The following is a 20314-nucleotide window of genomic DNA, read 5'->3' as shown; positions in this document are numbered from 1 at the left end:
TTTTTGAAGACCTATCATACCCCACACGTATGGGGGGTTTGATGAAAAAAAAATTTTTTTGAGTTTCAGTTCTAAGTATGGGGAACCCCCAAAATTTATTGTTTTTTTTTTCTATTTTTGTGTGAAAATCTTAATGCGGTTCATAGAATACATTTACTTACCAAGTTTGAACAGTATACTTCTTATAATTTCGGAAAAAAGTGGCTGTGACATAAACGGACAGACAAGACGGACATGACAAATCCATATAAGGGTTCCGTTTTTTGCCATTTGGCTACGGAACCCTAAAAATCGTTCGCACCTTTTCTAGAAATGATCATAAAGGTCAGGATTAAGGATTATTTAATAACTTTAGTCCTAGCTAGCTATAAGAATACTTGCAGTACCCCTTTCAGGGTGCCATGTGTTTCTATAATTTAAATGTAATAACTGTGTACCATGGCTCGCAATAAACGATTTCTGATTTCTGATTATGCGTTTATTATGATAAGATAAATAGTGCACACATCACTCACTACTTGGTATCTTAATCTTTAGCAAACGAAAAGAAAGTTGTATTTATTTCCACACATTGACCTTTAAATGTTATCGGAGCCCTACCTGATTTTTTGTGAACAACAAGTCGCCATATGCGTCAAGTTTTTTGTTATGGTCGGTTATCTATTGGTTCAGCTGACGCGTGGCGTGTTGTTCTAACCAAACATTATGGATGGACTTACAATTAGTTACGGAGAAATGGCGATTTTGTACAGATTTGACCTGAGTTTTTTTTTACATTCAATGATTCATGCGTCTCGCCCGATTAAAAACTTATACACTGCTTTCAAGAAGTTCTCAAGTAAGAATACTTACTAGAAAGGAAATTTACTCGTATATTCAAAGCCGAAAAGTTCGCGTTTATTTTGTATTACCTGCCTAAATACATAAAGGTTCTTCATAAGTTCATTTTCATGCAGTGATGTGTTGAAAATCTCTGTTTATATCTTGCCTCTCGTTAAACAAGAAATAATTGAGTCAAATTCAATAATAAATATTTTACGCAACGCAAGAGACAAATAACCCGACTCGCTATGAGGCCACTACAACTCTCAGCTCTCTTAATTAAGCTAATGAAAAGGAATGCATTTGTATAAAATAAAGCACGTATCGCAGTCACTCAAACTCAATGTAATAATTTTGTAAAGATACGCCGCAGGGTTTTTAATGAAAATGTATACAAATTAATTTTCCATTCGAGTCGTAATGGTACCGGCATCTACTTTATCAATGCGCTAGTCATTTACATGTCAGTGTAACTAAGTTTAAACGAATTTTCTTCGTTATATTGCTTAGCCAGTTAAATTAAAGGCAAAATATACAAAACAACTCGGAGAACAGTAGGGTTACCATAAAATTGACACTTTTTTTTAATGACAATTATCCAGTAAACACTGAAAACCTGCCTCAACTACAAAGCATCATAGTAAACAAGTAAACATCTACCGTATAGACGAATCCGGAATCCTAATTGGTCGTGCTGTAGTTTCCTTGAAGTCCGGGAGAGTTACAGCTGGCGGGCGCGGCATATTAATCAGGATAAACGAGGTATAAATCGTACTAAGCGCGGTTTAAGTCAGTGGACAGTTGTAAAAGCTAAGCATTGGTTCAGTATAAAGCACTATAAATAAGGCCTTATTTATGATCCCTTTTTTTTGTTGTTGATTTATTTATGGTTAGAATTGGATAAAATTTGGCCGGTATGAAAAGCTCGTAATTCTGGGAGGATAAAATGCGAAATGCCAATTTGCGACAGTAAATGCAATGTAATTTTCCGTAGAATTACCCGTATTCCGTAACTCAATGAAACATTTTTAGGGCATACAGTTATTCGGGTAAGAGATCGCGACGAATACGAGTTTAACCCACATTTCCGTGCTATCTAATGAATTATCATTGCTACTGCTTTAAATTTTAGTAGTCATCCCATTTATATTTTTATGAAATAATGCTGGAGCTATGAAATATTTTTGTTACATCACACTAGCTAAATGTAAATGCCTATGCGTATGCGCTGAAGCGTTAGGTATAGTTCTCGGTCTCAAATTCACTCTAAAGCGCTTCACACATCTTACTTAGTTCTGACTCCTAAATCATAGAGACTCCTAAACCACCTTTAGTAAGAGTCTGACTGCACTAACTAGGATTATTTTTTTTAGAATCTTAGAGTACCAGTTAGGAAAACTGATTAATTAAGGTGTGTGAAGCGTTTATGACTACATAGTTCTGAGGCGATGTGCCTGACATACAAATAAATTCGTATTCAATGCTCCTCGTCTAGGATGCGAGCAGCGTACCCCCCGCATTCTCAAACTGAACATACCGTCTCACCGCACTGGATTTATGACCAATTCTTTCGCCGTCCAGGCTAGTCGTCTTTGGAATTCACTCCCTCTAAACATCAGACAAGCTCCAAGTAAGTTTTCTTTCAAACGGATGTTACGTAAGCATTTGCTAAAACAAGCAATTATATTTATAGTATGTATGTGTATGTATATGTATGTATGTGTGTCTTAGATTTATAATGTGTATGTATGTTTGTATTTATGTGATATATATGTAGTTTATAAATATATTAGTTTGCTTTTCTTTTTAATTCATTGACTTTTTTTCTCTCACTGCATCAATTGTAAGTGTCTCTGTTTGGTTTGACTGGTAGAGAATGCCATTTGGCATTAAGTCCGCCATTTATACATTGTTGCATATATTGTGTGCAATAAAGTTTAAATAATATAAATAAAATAAATATACGTAAGAATAACACTCCTGCTCGGTAAGGCACTAGCTTACCAACAACTTCAATACCAGCACCAGTAAGACTGAGCTTCAATTAAATACAAGCGCTACGGATCTAGATCTCAAATTATACTTGAGACGAGCTCCAAGTACAAAATGCTTTGAAAACAGGTGATGGATTTAAGGGTGTTGACCCAGTCGGTGGATTGATTTAAGCTCTCGTTGTCGTTCCTAGAAACCCAGGTCATTGCTTATCTAGTATTGCCGCCGTGTCGTGGATTGCCGACATCATAAAGCTTTGTCGCTACCATTTAGTAGCTAGAGAGCTTTATATAAACTTGTTATGGGTCTACCGCTCTCAAGCGGTAGCTGAGTTTTCGAACTAAAATCTAGTAGAGAGCCTCGGTAGAGAGTACCATTTTGTAGTATTTGGCGTTGAAACTAGGTCTATAGGGGCCCAGCGCGCACATATTTTTTGTAGAAATCGCGAAGCGTCTGGTTGTCGTAACTGGTGACCGAAGAGCTGGCGGCTTTCTCGCACAACGTATCAACATTGCAATACAACGAGGAAATGCCGCCAGCATCCTTGGTACAATGTCTCAAGGGCCTATTTTAGATTTAAACTAGTAATACTTCTGTATATATCTATTATGGGACTAAAGTCAACAATTTTAAAAAACCTAATGCACCAGCCGAATTTCACTTTCCCATACAACCGGAGTTTCGTTCTCATTTTAAAACTACGCGTGGGATTGTAATGAAACTTTGCACATACAATGACATGAGGTATATCTAGTCCTGCGGTGGCAACATGGTTCCATTTTTATCACTTGTCACTATGCCTTACAGTAGGGCTAAGATGGTCGGCTCTTTATCATTTGTCATCATGCCTGTCACGTTCTAACAAGTATGTTAGTGCGAAAGTGACGGGCATAGTGACAAGTGATAAAAATGGAACCATGATACCACCGCTGTAATTAGTTTATATATCTCCAGTTTACAAAACAAACGAAATAGAGAAAAAACAAGTTTTGCATGAATAATTTAAATTCACTGTAAGTATTATTTAACTATGGCATCTGAAGCTACATAAACTAATTACAGTACTAGATATACCTTATCCTATTGTAATAACAAAGTTTCAGAGCAATATAGCTAGTCGTTTTAAAATGAGAGCGTAACTACGTTTGTATGGAAGACCGAGCTTGCTGGGGACCCTTAACTTAACCATTTGAACGCCACACCTATTATATATAATGCGCCATCATATACCATAACGGAATGCACGAAGGTTAATATCTGTTAACCTCTTTGGCGGTCAAAGGGTTAACATAATACAAATCCCTTCAACCAGTCCGTATATAGCTGATCACAATAACTTCTTACCAACCGCTTCAGACTAACGATAGACCTATAGTTTTATTTTCGCCCGACTACGGCGAATCTAAAGGAGGAGTATTTTATGACAATGCTAACCCGGTATTGTTCTCAATGTTTTTTTTTGACGATTATACAATAAAAAAAGTGGATAGCTACAACGGACACAGAAAATATAATATCAAATTGAAGTAAGCCATATCAAAAATTCGCTATAATGCAGGTGTTAACAGTTTAACGCTGGGTTTAACGGTTAAACCCATACGTAGCATTTGGACTGCATATCATCATATCATTGGACTGCATATACCCGTTATCTCATTACGTAAGTGTCTAAAGTCTTATATCGTCTGGGAATTTGGGCGTCATTTTCATCTCAAAGAAGCAAAGTTTCCATTTCAAAAGGAACTTATGTGATAAAAATAAATGCACCATGAGTACATGTTTATTGGCGCCTTGAAGTGCCAATGAATTGAGCGAGAAACCTAGTTAGAGTGAGCCTTTCTTGAATCTTGGAAATTTTGCGTCCAATGCAATTTTAATCGCTTCAGAATGTAATTGTTCTAAGCTTTTTTTGCAGGAGTTAAGTTTAGTGGTATACCTATTTAAGCGCGAAGAGGCTACAACAGTCGTGTGTAGTCGACCTACGAACTATGTCATCAGTTAATTCTATGGAGAATTTACCCGTACGAATGTTATACGAGTAGATATATGAACATGAAATGAACGAGCGCTACAGGCGCCTACTTCGCTTATAGTCGAATATGCTACACTCTTCCTTACAATACTAATCATAACATAGAGATGGAGTGTATTAACTCTATATAATAAAAATAAACTAACCTTTTGCTAGGAGTCTCCTTCGGTGTCGGGGGCTCCATCGGCGGTGGTGGAGGAGGCGGCGGAGGCGGGGGCGGCAAGTCTCTCGCACCCAACTTCATCGTCGGCACATTCGGTACTGACACATCAGGTAAATCTTTTATATCCGGCAAATCCTTTATGTCAGGGAGATCTTTCACATCCGGTAGATCAGCTAGATCTGGTAGATCACGATCTATTATTTCTTTAACGGGCGCAACAGGGGAGGTAACGGCTGAAGGTGCTATGGAGCCGTCTTGGGCTATGGAGAATTGAACATCGCCGGCTATGCCCGGTAGGTCTGGTAGATCAATGGGCATTTCCAGTTCAGGGACCTGTGTAAACAGAGCTGTGTGAGATCTTTAGGAAATTGACAAGAGACTATGGCTAATTGGCTATTAACTAGTTTAGGGGATCTTGAGCCGCCGATTTGAAATTAGCTAGTCTCCCTAATCGTAAAAACTGTAAGGTGTAAGAAATGACCGGGTGTCGTGAGAATTAACCGCTGTCAATAAAAGGATGTATTGAACCTATAGAAAACTGGTATTAGACAGGGCCGTGCCTCGGCCGAGGCGGCGCGCGCGTTTTCCTAGCCCGAGTGCGCCGCCTCGGCCGAGGCCTGTCTACACTGGCCGTATTGTGCGTGAGGAAGTTGCCTCGCGCGTATGCTCGCTCTGTGTGGACCCGGCTATTTAATATATAGGTAAAAAAAAACAGATAAATTTACCAGTGTCTCCTCAGCCATCAATTTGCTAAACGAATCACTAATTGAAGTCAAATTATTCAAACTCACCATCCCCATTCCAGGCGCGTACATGTATTCATCGATTTCTCTCTTCAAGTGCTCTCTTTTCATGATAGAGGAAGGCGCTTCTTCCAATAAACTCCTATTTTCGGTAGTGGCGACATTCGGCACGTACGCCGGTGTCTTGGTTTTACTGCCAAGGTAGGGGCTCTCATCCGTGTTGAAGACGAGTAACTCGCCCACGGTAGATAACGTATCGACTATGGTTTTCAAATCGAAATCCGGTTTTGGTTCAGGGATTTTAGGCTTACCCACTTTGACGTGGAAGAAGTGGAGCCTTTCCTGAAAGAAATAATTATATGTATACGCTGTATCTTTAGGTATTTAAATAAAAGTAAACAAAATCTACCCTCAAATGGCTCCTTAAGCCAGTTCAGGGTAGATGAAAAAACTACATGAACAAATAATGTAGGTTAAAGTCAGGTCGTTCAGTGACAGATCCAGGCGGTTTTGTATTTGGTTGGATAAGCAATAAATGTTATAACTACCCGAAAATGTACAAATTGTTTGTTTACTTTTATTTAAATACCTAAAGATACAGAGTTTTTTGAAGTGAAAACTTCTTTAGCGGCGCTGTGCACTTTTTGTGATGGGGAAAAATTGTTAAACTCGCGTCAGGTGTCACGTGACCGTCAGATTGAAAATTTGTAAGACGGACACGTGACATCATGGTGACGTGCAAATTCAATCAATCAATTTTTCGTGTTATGGCTCCATCAAGGTGTTGATGATTCTGCCAATGTCGAGGTTGAATGTCATCGAAGCCTGGTTACTTTTGAAAAATCGTATCTCATTCAAATGTGACATTTTATTTTCTTCATAATCAAAGTGCTGTCATAACGGTTAAAGAGGTTTAATCTTTATTAAGAGCCCATCAACGTGCTCACTAGCGCCACTGCTAAATAATTAAATATCTATCCCCTTTTTTAAATATCTATCGTAAAATTAAAATAATCACAATTATTTTCCAGTGGCGCTAGTGAGCGCGTTGATGGGCTCTTAATTGTGTTGTATCTTTGTGTTGTTGGGTGTCCATGATTGTAGATACGTACTCTAATTTTTCCTTACCAAAAAGTTAAATAACAGAATAGAAGCGTGATTGTTTTACTTAATATGATGGTGAACGATTCATTAACATTTACTGATTGTGTAGGCTGTAGTCCTTGTTCACGTCTCATGAATTACTCTGTATATATTATATATTAACACTAAAATTCGCATTTCAAAATATCTACCACACTCAAATTTATTTACGTAGGTATAATAGAGAATTATCTCTTTTTATAAAACTGCTACTCAATTTCTCCAAAATATCAAAAATGCACAAGTACCCTTATACCCACAGCATGTTGAATTGCATGAACTACCTAAGTAGTATTGGGTAACAAGCGTTTATATCACGTAATTAACTAATGTATTATGAATGAGCACCTTTACTGAATGAAATAGTTTGTTGACGCGTTTGCAACTTACGCTTACCTGTACTTGTTTGTCATTGGCCATCCCCTGAGATTTCCTGCTCAGAGTAACCTTTTGAGGCTTATGCTTGTATCCATTCAGGTCAAATATGGATTGGTAGTGTTCATGCGTGATTGATGCGGGATACTTGGCGCTCGAGAACACTTTGATCGCCGTCTGAATGCCGGTCAATTTCTCAACCTTAGCTTTTGATGATTCTACTCTCTGCGAAAGCTTCAGCGCTTTTTCTTTATTCTGTTCTATTCTGAGATTCAGACGCGCGAACACATCTTCGACTATCCCGTTCAGATTGTCAAGGGTGTCTGCTATTTGCAGTATCGTCTCTTCTGTACTCAGATCGCATGGTACCAAATTAATTTTATATAAGCCCTCCATTTTAACTGAATAAGCCAACTAAGCTAATCTGAAACAATGGAAACCGATATCGTATTTATTCTGTTAATTAAAGTCTCATTTCTAAATGGTTTATATTTATGCAACCAAGCGATCGTTAATGCCTAATATAATTAGGTTTTAATTAGCGTTAAATGTAAGATTGAATATGTCCTTACCGACTATGTAATCTCCTTTTAAAAACTCTAAAATAAATTAATAAGGCACGACAATTATCACTAAACAACACAACTAGATATTTTAAAAGGACAATGTTCAATAATCCTATAGCACATTCAATAATATCTACAGTTCGGTCACTCAGTCTATTAAATCAGTCACTACGTGCACTCAGTTTTTGGGAGTGGTCAAACTTGAATCAACGAGTATTGAATTAAAATTGTCAATGGAAGGGTCTTTGCTCCAGGAAAAGCGGCAATAGGCATCGGGACTCATGTCTGGATCGAGCAAAATAGGCGTGTCCGGCACGGGCGCGCGCGCCGCCATGATGTTGTTTAGGTGCTTGTTGAGCACAGCATCTTCTGGGCTCACGTATCCGCTCGCCGCTGGCTTTGGCTGCTCGCGGACCTTTAAGTTAGGCAGCGACTCTAAACACTGCAGTTGAATATAGCTAGAATCTTCGCCTTTTTTAGGTGAAGGCAAGGGTAGTGTCGGCAAGCTCTCCGGACCGAAGAGTTTCGTCGGCGACGGGCCGAGTTTTGGCAAGTTCATTAGCCTAGCCTGCGGGTCGTCCGCGCGCACGTAGCCCGCGGGCGGCGGGCTCGACGGCAACAGGCCCGTCGTGAAGATTGGCGGCGGCAGACCCGCCATTACATAGCTCGAGCTCGCAGCCACGGGCGACTTCGCTTGCTCCTGCGGGCTCTTGATCGATGGTGAACTCAGATCGGTATTGGGATTCATTACAGACTGCACATACCCACTGTTAGGATTCTTCTTGAACACCAGGTCGTTTAAGTACGGAGAACTCTCGCGCGAGCTTTCAGTTTCCGACGCGGAAGCCTCTCCTTGGCTTGCGTTTTCATCCCTTCCTTGTTCTATATCTCGTAAAGATGTATCCGAGGCGGTATCTGATATTGAGGACTGTCTGTCAATAGGGCCTTCAGAATTGTTGGATAATGCGGTACTATCCGTATGGTCACTTGAATCACAGTTGTCGATACTCTGTTTGACATTGGGCGATACGGGAGATATACTACTTTTACTATTAGGCAGAAGCAGCATTTCGTCAGACGATGGTTTCTCGTCTTTGTTGGTTTGGGTCCAGCCGCCGAAACCGTATTTAGTTAAATCTTTTTCAGGGACATTTAAGCCATTGGGGAATACGGGCTTTATGTCTTCCATTTGTTTCATTTTCTTGTAAAGTTTCAGTGATCCGTAGCCAACACCAACAACTAAAAATACTCCCAGAATTATGAGGGTCAATGTGAGACCTCCAGATTGGCCACAAGGCATATTGTATGTTTGACTCCATTCACCAACATATTCATCAATACCTTTGGTAGTTCGTACAGGTAGTTCTACGTAATCGGGATCACCCATCACTCCATGATATTCATCTGCATCATAATTTATTGCTCTTACTTGATACGACATTTCATCACCTTGACAAGCAACTGTATCTACGTACAGATCTGTTGTGTTACTAATCTCATATTCTTTTTTATTTTTCAGTACCATGACTTGATAGAGATCAACATGGCCTGGAGCAAACCAATTAATGGTTCCTAAAGAGTAATTATAAAGGGGTGCACTGTTTATTCTCCCTGGAGGCCCAATTCTTGTTCTTAGATGAATCCCATCTTTGGGAACAATACTGGAGCAGCGGTTTTTAGCATTATTACAGGCTTTCACTGCAAATGTATAATTGGTGAGACCTTGCAGCCCAGTGATCTGACGATGTGTGAAGGTATCCTCTATCACATAATCTGTGGTGCCATCAGACAATGTTTTTGTAATATTGTAATAAAGAATTTTTCCATTCTTGTGCTCTGGCGGATCCCATGTGATATTCACAGAATCATGTGTTATGTCCTTTATCTTGATATTAGTAGGACTTGATGGGGTGTCTTCTAAAGTGGTCACACGGTCTGTATTGTTATGTGTCCTGATGCCAGAAGCAGTGTCAAGGGCAATAGTAAACTGATAAGTTGTATAAGGCAAGAGGTTCTCTACTAAGACACTTTTTTGATCTGGATTATCAATATGTTTAGTATAATTTCTATTATCATAGCAGGATGCACTGGTCTCAATAACTGGACAATAATAGATAATGTATCCTCTTAAAAAGCCAGCAGAGAATGTGCACTGAACTGCCCATGTCAGGTTGACATGTGTGGTATCCACTGATTTGCTATCATGAGACAATGATACAGGAATTTGATACCACTCCATTCCTTTTTTAGGGATGTCACAGTAGGCCCATGTCATACCACTACTCTTGTAGCCTTTGTTAGCAGAGATGGCAAATTGGTACAATGTTGAGGGCAAATTTATTGAATGTTTGCTAATGTGTGGTGACAAAGTTGTAAAGTTCATACGTCCCGTACAAGTTTGTGTAGTCTTCAGCTCACACCAAAATAGAGTGTAGTTGTCAATTTTGTTATGATTATTTTTTTGCCAAGATAACTCATTAGTGCCATTTTCATGTGTTAGTTTGGTAAATGATTCTACATGCAAATCTTGAGTGTTATCCTCTGAAGGAATGTAAAGAGAGCTGTAGTCTTTAGAGAGACCCTTAGTATTCTCTGACCACACCATCACCTGCAGGGGATCATCAGATGCATTAAGGCTGACATAGCTCAAACTCTTGTTATCAGGAAATAATGTTTGCTGTTTGTTCCCTTGCCAGACAACCACTCTATATGTAAAATTTGCACCAGCTTCTTCAACATCAGACAATTGGGACCAATAGATTTTTAACAGACGGTGGTTTAAATATGGCTGCTGGTGGAAAGAGCCTGCAGCTATTGTTGGTGGGCGTGGTGGTTTCTCACTAGTTGTATTGATCATTATAAATGCATAGTCAGACCAGTATTGGTCCAATTTAGCTTTCTTGGGTTTAATGTAAATTCTCACTTCATACTCCCAATGTGCAAACGGCAAACTTAATTCAAATTTGTATGTCCTATTTTTAGGTGGCAAGTCAGAGGCATCAACCTTGTGAAAGTGTGTTGTGTTATCAATTTCAGATATCTGATATTCAATTCGGTGGTCTACCCCTCCCTTTAACAAATCCACCATATTATTCGATATTTTCCACTGTATGGTCACACTGCGAGAGTCATTTTGTACAACCTCTAAGGCTGTAGGAGGGTCAGGCTTAACTATTGAGAAATGGTCAATTGCAAAGTTTTGGGAAATGCTCCCAAAACTATTGTAGGAGGTCAAGTTGAAATTGTACATATCTAGCTGTTGCCTGTAAAGGGGCACTCCAGGTCCGGTTTTTGTTGTCCATACACACCAGCTTACATTTACTTCATCATGGACTTTGCATGGTAATACCGCTCTATCATTTACCAAGAAGGTTAAGTTGTAGTTAACTACCAACTGATTTCCTTTGGGTGGTACCCAGGAACAATTGAGCTCATTAAGGTTCTTGGACAGACATGTGAACTCTTCTACCTCCTGTGGGTATCCATCCACAACCACCTTACTGGAACATTTTTTATTTGTTCGTTTATTGTTACAATAAAAGGTTGTACTCTGTTTTTCTGGTCTCTCCTCATACCATCTGATAGTAGTTTCATTCACTATTGTAGTATTGAGTGAAACGTGATTTACCAACAACTCTAAGTCTTCAGCAACATCCCCACCTTCAGCTACACAGAAAATTTCTAACGGATTCCCGTAAAATATCCTTCTGTCCCCAGGCGGCTGTACAGATAAAGTGATATTATTTCCGAAACATTCGGAAAATATACACGGCAAGCAGAAAACTTTGATAAACATGCACCATATCCAAGAGCTCAAGTGTGGGCCCTTGCGCAAACCACTGTTTTTAGTTCTTCTTTCCATAACGAATGTTTTGAACTTGTCAGACCATCACGATACACAGCACAGAGTCGTCTGGACTAAATCGAGCCCAGCGATGTACGCATTCCTTGTTTTTTTATCTCACGATAAATGGCGCACTGCCTACACTCGCGGCGCGATGACACAGACTGAACTGAACACAGACCACTCGAATGAAGCCACAACACAACACCGTCGCGCACCACTCTCACAGTTCTAAAGTTTCTTGTCGGGGCATGATTCTACACTAATTAGCCCTGAATTAAGAAGGCTTAAATGAAATTTTAGTTCCCCTATTAGTAAGTACTTACATAAAATAGAAAGAAACACTTTAGTATATTCTTGGAATCGCCAACTTCACTTCAGTCTCGGAAGTATGTGTCAAAAAACAAATCAATAGATAATAATGTTGCCACATTCAAAAATATATCTGATGATAAAATACTCATTGCTTTGATAGTCAATTTAAAAACTAGACTTTTTTACCATTTTGCGCACTAGGATGATATAAATCTGGTATAGTCATTTATATGGATCTCGTTAGCATCACAAAATCTATTTTATAGATATATAATTTTAAAGGTATTAACTATACATTGAACAAGGAAATTAATACATATAAAACTTAAAATCTAAATCTAAAAATAAATAAAACTAATCTTAAAATAAATAATTAAAAACTATCCCCCTGCGGCATGGTGCCGTAGATGCTGGCAGCATTTCCTCGTTGTATCGCAATACTTATTCTCTGTGCGAGGAAGCTGCCAGCTCTACGTTATACATCTATTTTATTGTATTACCAAATTTGACAAATATTTCTAAACGAATTTGTCTGAAGTTGTGCTGTCAGCCAGCATCACGTTTAAATATTTGAATTCAGTCTTAGCATGAATTTAATTTGTTTCTTGATTTAATAGAAAAACGCTGAGTAAAATCATTATTTGAGGTTTTAATAAGAAAATCGCTTTTTATACATATTATATTACATCATTTGTAAATTAATGTTTTTACATAACAAATTATAACATAACAAAAACTTGAAATTTACACTAAGAAAACTTTCAGAACGTACCATTATCAATCAGCTGAGATTTCTATCACATCGCAATCGCATTACCTATAAATAATTTAATTAACTATATGGATTACGGCACTTAATGGTTATAAAAAAATTAGTGATAAGTTAATTATTAGAATGCTAATAATCATGTGAATTCGTAACAATATAATAATAACATGGATACCCGGCAAACATTAGGGTATTCAACCAAAGCGGCTCTCGTTCAACTCCGAGATGGAATCCGTAGTGTTATCGAGGACCACAAACAGAATAATCAGACCGGGTACGTGTTTACATAACATCTATAATAGTTATAGTTGTTTCGTGCTTACAATCACGTTTTTATGTTAACAGGTGAACTTTGAAAATGTTCTGTTACAAAAATAGAATACTTTTTACCTTATCAAAAAAGCGGCAGATCCCATGAATGGTATTGAATGTTTGCAAATGGCCTTGTGTTAATAATAAAATTCATCTATCGTTGTGTGTATTGGATTATTGTAAAGTTATCGAATATTAAAATATATATAATAAATGTATATAATCTAAGTTACATATATCAACACCCAAGTAGCATTTAAGTGTCGGTAAAATCAATATACCAGCCAATTTAGAACTTAGGGTGGTTTAAGGGACTTATAAGAGTGTCAGAGAAAACTAACCTGAGCTCAAGCTGTATAAAATCATTATAAAGGAATCTGCGTACGCAAGGGGTGTTATATCAGAAAATAAAAAATCTACTATAAAACTTTAAGTGTTGTGTGACACTTCGACCTAATTCTATCGTTAAAGCTGTATACAGGCTGTATTGTAGTATCAATTGGCACTTGTTGCTGTAAAAAAGTATCTGTAAACTCCGTTATAAAACTTTAAGTGTTGTGTGACGCTACAAGCTTATTGTATCATTTAAGCTGTATAGAGGCTGTAGTGTAGGATCACCTGGCACTTGTTGCTGTATAAAAGTATTTGTCAACTCCGATTTAAAACTAATTCTTATGGCGTAATTTTACACTATTATAAGTATAATGGTGTTATAACTTCTGTCTGTAAGGTTATTATAGAACTAAAAGAATAAATGACAGCTGTAGTACAGTTTAACGGATTATAATACGGATCTCTAACGGGAATTATAACTTATGTACAGAAAGCCGAAATACAGTCAAATGTATAAAAATATTCTATTACAAAGCTGATTTAAATCCAAAAGCTGTAGAAGTGACTCCATTAATTACATAGTACAGCTACTAAGATTATGATGCTCTCCAACTATCCTATAGGCTGTTTAAATACTGTCGCCATTTTACTATGAATAAAAACATATTTGAAAATATAATTAAAGATAAACTTGCAAATATTTAACAAAAACTTGTCATATTATGATAACCAGCTAAAATAAATTGACTTTAACCTTAGAATTAACATTAAAAGAAAAAAAACCTTAACCTTAAAAACAAAAACTAAACTTATGTACCACTTTTAGATATTTTTGTTATGTTTTTCTTGATTATTAAGCAGGGGCGTGAATATTTTGCCAGAAAAGATACACATGTTCACAATAAATAATAATCGGCACTTACCAATAGTAATATAACTGCTCTCAAGATCCTGTATCTTAACTGCACTTTATTACTTTCCACTTATATTTGTCATTTGTCGCCATTACAAATATAACGAATGAACAGAAGACATTTTTAGACTTGAATATTTTTTATTTTATTGTAATTCTTCTTAAAAACCTATTTAAAACTGATATTCTTAAATCATACTTATAAGAGATAATCTGTACTGCTAAGGTTTCCATTTACACCGAATTACAGCTATTATACAGCTTATCTATTGCTTGTACAGCTACTGTACAGCTCTAATAACGCGAAAAGCTGTATAATTGGGGCCCTTTTTTAACTTATAAGGGCTGTATAAGCGCTTATACAGCTGTAGTACAGCCTAAATGTACAGCTTATAGTATTCAAATAAACTGATATACAGCTTTTATACAGCTAGCAATGCTACTTGGGCATACATAAAGTGTTGGTCTGACTAAAATAAATATTTAAAGAAGTACAAAGATTCTCTTAGGATTAAGAATCTTTAATTAAAGTATCCATTGTGTAGTATCATTAAATAAATGGCCATCAGAGTCAATTGGTTTATGATTGGTTCAAAAGCAAATATAACAATAATTGTGTAATTCTATCAATCATCATAAATTTAAATTATCAAGAAGCGCTGACCATTATTAACCATTTTAATCTCATTATTAGAAAATTAAGAATGGACAAAAAATTAATAAATAGTGCCATATAATCCTACTCTAAAAATTATACACTTTCTGTTTGGTAGTTTGCTAACTATAGTAGGCACTTAGTAATCTGGCAGGTGAATGCCAGATTACAAAGTGGATGCATTGTTTATGTGATTTCCCTCCCGCTCGGCAATTTGATCTTGAGCAGTTGAAAACGATTCTTTAGATGACACTTTACTGACTTTGAGGAAGTTAAGAAGCAATATTATTAACTAAATATATAGCAAGAAATAATCTAAAGTAAATAGATTCTTCGTTAAAGCATTATCTTCCTCCTCCGCAACCGAAAACATTTTACATGTTGAACATAATAAAATGAGATCCAACATATTGCCATTATTGATGTATGTTTTCTTTATAAAACCTTTATTTCCATACTAGTCCAATAATCTAGCACTTCCAATAATCCAGCAGGTGGGAAAATTTCCAGTGACATATTACCGAGTGCCTACTCTTTATTGAAAGTCTAACAAGTTATGTACAATTTTTTTTCAGATATGGATTCATTAAAAACATTATATCATTTTCTTCTGAGAAGGTGTTGTTGTCTGGAGTGGCTTACACAATCACATTACTATATATAATCTGCCTTATTTTGACATTTTTACTCGGAGACTATGTGAAAGCAGATGGTTATTTACTATGGGAGGCTCTGTTCCTTTTTGTGATACTGATAATAAACTTTTTGGTTGCGCTTAACGAAGAATATTTATACAGAAATGAAATACCTCATAGAGTTAAGAAAGTTTTAGGTGAGTGAAATGTTTTATACCAACCAATTTCTAGTTATACTATTTATTGAATGTTTGCAGAAGAGTTTAGGATAATTTTCAAGTGTCAGAAGAGTTTAGGATAATCAGACTTTTATTTCAATCTGATTAGAAACATGTTCTAATAAGTAACCAGTAGACAGTACTTTTGTTATCTAGATTCAAGCCAATGGCAAGAGATAAGTCTTTCTTATCAGTAAAGGTTATTAAAAATATCTTGATTTTGTGTAATAAAAATGTGATAAGTTAGGCATGTTAAATTTTGTTATAACTGGATATGTCTATTTGTTAAATAATCCTAATAAATTAAATATATGCATCATTTTCTCTGAGACCTTTTCACAAAGAATATGGACCTTATATCCAGGTGAACTTAGTTTCCTTTTTCCTAAAAATACAATGATAAAACAATCCTTTTTATGTTAACAGAAACACTGGATGATGCCATAGATAGGTCAATATGGAAGGAAGGGCACTACCCCCACTTATGTGCCCCATTCTCTCCATGCGTCATACTGCAGTGGACTTACAGAGATGGTAAATAAGGTTCCCATATCTTTAGCATATTTTTTTTGTAATAATTTTATTTTATTTCATAAACTCACTTGGTACTGGATAGTTGCGCATACGTACTCTACGCATAATTTTTATTGATCAAAGTTCTTTTTATTTATTTTTATTGAATAAACAAACAAGTTACAGTCTAGAATTTAGTACAACACCCATCGTAGGTAAAACCTTAAAGAGGTTTGTGTGCCGATGCCTTTGGCATAAAAGTATCTTTTGGCATAAAATTAATGGCCGAATTGAGACCTGTTATCTGTTTCATTTCGCATAATTTTATTTGTAAGAATGTTTTGCATAATTCGCTTATGACACAGAAAAGTTTTGCATACTTGCAAGAGTCATATCTGTTTGTAGGCCGAATATTTTTTGGCAGAAATAAATAAATGTTTCGCAATTCACGACTACATGAAGCTGTTGGATGTGGTGTAGCTCTGGCGCTGCGGAAGAGCAGCCATTCCTCCGCGCCTCCGTTTTCGCAATTGCTCTCTAGGGGTAGGACAGACAAGACCACGTGGATAGAGGGGTGCTCTGATTTTTTGGTTTTAGATGACCTGGACATTTAAGTGACCTTTTGATTTAATGGGTATATTTTTGCAAATCACTTTTAAAAACTGCTGGCCATTTAATTATTTACCATTACAAGCCGACGCTTTCTTTAATTTTAATATTCTTGAAAAAACAGCTCTACCAAATGTATCTACCTATCTTATGACAGATGCGTTTTAGGTCATAGAAGTTATGCAAAATAGAACTGATAATTGTAATTAGATTAAGTATGACATTTGTTTTCTTTGTTGTTGTAATTATAAGAAGTGACATGTATAATATTAGATTTATTAGCATAGTTAAGAGCAATTCCTAGTTGCGATTTTTCCATACAAACGCTCTCGACTGATTCCTCCCTGGATTTTTAACCTAGAGCAGTGATTTTTTCAAATAAGATCAATATCATTAATATCTGTGCCGCTATGTTTTGCTTTTTTGGATTATTTTATTTTGAAGAAAGATACAGCGCCTCGAAAATCGCAAAAACGGCTCAATTGAATTGGCTGTAAAAAAAGGCACAGTATACAAATATGACAAAAAATATCCAAAAAATCAAAACATAGCGGCATAGATTATTTCTTCCTCTTGCAGTTTCCAAAATTTCATAAAGATTGATTGCGTTTTGGAGGAGGAAACAGTCGAGAGCGAAACCTCGATTTTTGAGTTTTTTGCATGTGAATTTCAGTCCGGGCTGCAGTTGTCCTTATCGCACGAATTGGAGGCGGAGACAGTTTCTAAATATACGTACACAGAAGAAATAGTGATGGGCATAACATCCTTATTAGGGATTGCAGAACCGGTACTGTTTTAAAGAACCAGGATTTCCCGGTACTTTCGTAACCGGTCTAATTATTTCATTATTTTAAATAAAACGACAGCATTTTGCGATTTGACCACTTCTCGTATTATAATTTAATAATCACATGTTCTTTTACTAAGTATAATCACAATAAACAAGGTAATTTTTTTAAGAAATATACTTTGTATTTTACATTGCGCACACTTGTGCGTCACAAGTAAAAGATAACTACTTTGATGTTTGCCACTAGATGGCAAATTTAATGCAATTACATTGAAGAGGGGATTTATATACTTATAAGCAGGGATCGGAAACCGGTATTTTTTGTATGGGAACGAAAACGGTATTTTTTCGTTCTTTGTTAATTATTTCATTCCTAATCGGGCAATCTAATAATACGAAGTCGTTATCTAAAAACACAACTGAGTCCTACATTTTGAGTATAAAATAAACCGAAATATATGGTTATTTCGATGTTTTTGCAAAAAACCGGTTCCGATCCCTGCTTATAAGTATCGCAGTCGTATTGTATAATCCGCCGTATTACATTACGGCTAGCCGATATCAAAATAAGGGCCATTTTGAAATGCGGCGGTTCAACGATTAAGGTATGTTGGGTAAATACCGGATGCAGGTGAAGAACGTAGGACATTCATTTCTCCCTAATTTGGCTTTATTTTTTAATGGTGGCAACATTGTGTAAGACATCATTTCATTGCGCCTCGACTGCCAGTGTCCCCGCGTTGCTTAGGGAGTTTGTGCTATGCGCAATCACAGAGAGCAAGGTAAATTTCGCGAATTTGAATTCGCCCTGTAATTTATTTTGCGTATTGTGATGAAACTGTGTTTGTTTTTGTAATTGTGTTAACAGACCTAGCACTGCTGTAGACCGATATCCGATCGTGACCCATCCAGGTAAAGATCGGAAAGAAACAATCCCATCTTTACCTATTTAAAACAGCAGTGATTGTCAAACTTTAAATTTTCTTCAATTTACCTACTGACCTACTTAATTATCACATTTATTGTTTTCTTGATCACACTTTCGTACCATTATTTTTATCCAGTACCATCCAGTTGTATGTGTATGTACACTTACTTACTGACAATGTAATTTTTTTAATTTCCGCAACCCAAAGGTTGCCTGGAAGAGATCGCTTTTTAGCGATAAGACCGCATGTTGTTTACCTGTGCTTATGTTTCTGTTTTCTTTTGTATTGTTTTCTTTTATTGAGGTGTGTAATAAATATTGTATTTATATTGTATAGGGATGATGATACATGTTGAATTTTATAACAAAATCGAGTAAAATAGATAGCAAATGAGCAATTTTTCGCAATAAAGTACCTACACATACGGACGCATATGTAGATGTGCACGCATACATACATAGCTAGTTTCGGATACAAAATAGAGATAGGGCTTCGAAATTAGTTTCCTTAAAATGCTTCAAGAGGGCTCTCTTTTCCTATATGTTTACTGTACTCTTTACATACGATCCTTACATTTTATAAAAAAAAAGATTATATATCAACTATATATTATATACATAATTGCAAAATTAAACCAATAAAATCGCAATTTTACTTATTTTCCATACTTCAAGATGGGCTCGCAGTGACCTTGACCTTTTTAAAGAACTACTTAGTCTTTTTGGTTTTTAAATTTGATTCTTATTTTTTTGGCGACCTTCATTAAAAATGATTGGGCACGATTATTTTTTATTTTGATTTTTGTCCCTCCTACTTAAGTACTTAATATATTCCAGTACATTCCTTTCAATAAACAATACATTTACACTTTTACTAAACCTGTACAGTTCACGAGATCTTAAATTGTCAAAACTTCGAAACCTATCAGTTATTTTAGTGGTTTTTCTTATTTTATTACTTCGTGTAAACCTTACAATAAGAGGTTTCTTAGCACATTGTTTACTTATCAAATTACCTTATGAGTTATGACATAGGTATCAAAGTTTGAGAGCCACAATTTTACCAATTTTTGTATCAGGGTTAAGATCGGATACAAAAATACGAAAAAAAACACTTTCGTTGACAACTTTTAAGTTTGTAATTATTGGTGGCTGTAATGTAATTTATATACAATGGATAATAGACACCGGACCTATTTCTTTGTGATACCCTGTTCTCTTTCCATTAGAAGCAACTTTTTTTCACCATTCGATGTTCTCCCTTGATGGCAAAACACTCGTTACCCTAACCGTTCTATATTGAAGATTACCAAAATTCAGGCCGAATCTACGGTTATTATTTAACGATTCGCTCCTTACTTCAAGAATCTGTCACGTGCTGAGATCTCGAAAAAAATTTTTTCACGAGTTCTCTCAATTGGTCCCAAAATTGTCCGGCATTACCCAGATTGTCATTGTCATCAAGTTTAGCCCCATCGTACTATAAGTTAAATAGATTGTAGTTTAAACATATATTTATACCTACTTACAAAATTTCACAAAACACCATGATCACTCCCAACTTACTGATACGGATAGGTACAGTCAAGTGTAAAAATATGGGTGTACACATCTTACTCAAAAATATGTCCCGTTGCATCTTAT

At 36.3% G+C, this 20314-nt stretch overlaps 3 protein-coding genes across 4 annotated transcripts in view; 1 reads left to right on the top strand and 2 right to left on the bottom strand.

Annotated features, from left to right (window-relative positions):
- Positions 1–7982, bottom strand: part of LOC133522238 (WASH complex subunit 1-like) — a 46733-nt gene extending 38751 nt beyond the window's left edge. For both annotated transcript variants that reach the window (XM_061857504.1, XM_061857505.1), the window contains exons 1-4: positions 7843–7982; positions 7292–7694; positions 5801–6094; positions 4993–5342 (exon numbers count right to left, since the gene is read on the bottom strand). In XM_061857504.1, the coding sequence (XP_061713488.1) occupies positions 4993–5342; positions 5801–6094; positions 7292–7666 (1019 nt within the window). In that variant the 5' untranslated portion in view covers positions 7667–7694; positions 7843–7982. The remainder of the gene's footprint in view (positions 1–4992; positions 5343–5800; positions 6095–7291; positions 7695–7842) is intronic.
- A 32-nt stretch (positions 7983–8014) lies between these two features.
- Positions 8015–11996, bottom strand: LOC133522237 (cytokine receptor). The gene has a single exon (XM_061857503.1). The coding sequence runs from the start codon at positions 11696–11698 to the stop codon at positions 8015–8017; it is 3684 nt and encodes a 1227-aa protein (XP_061713487.1). The 5' UTR covers positions 11699–11996.
- Positions 11997–12771: 775 nt separating this feature from the next.
- LOC133522248 (transmembrane protein 94) overlaps positions 12772–20314 on the top strand; it is a 46706-nt gene continuing 39163 nt past the window's right edge. The window contains exons 1-3 of the mRNA XM_061857519.1: positions 12772–13038; positions 15553–15809; positions 16257–16364. Coding sequence (XP_061713503.1) covers positions 12932–13038; positions 15553–15809; positions 16257–16364 — 472 coding nt within the window. The 5' untranslated portion in view covers positions 12772–12931. The remainder of the gene's footprint in view (positions 13039–15552; positions 15810–16256; positions 16365–20314) is intronic.

This window comes from Cydia pomonella, chromosome 10 (genome assembly GCF_033807575.1).
Source record: "Cydia pomonella isolate Wapato2018A chromosome 10, ilCydPomo1, whole genome shotgun sequence".
NCBI lineage: Eukaryota > Metazoa > Arthropoda > Insecta > Lepidoptera > Tortricidae > Cydia > Cydia pomonella.
This window is presented reverse-complemented; position numbering and strand designations above follow the sequence as displayed.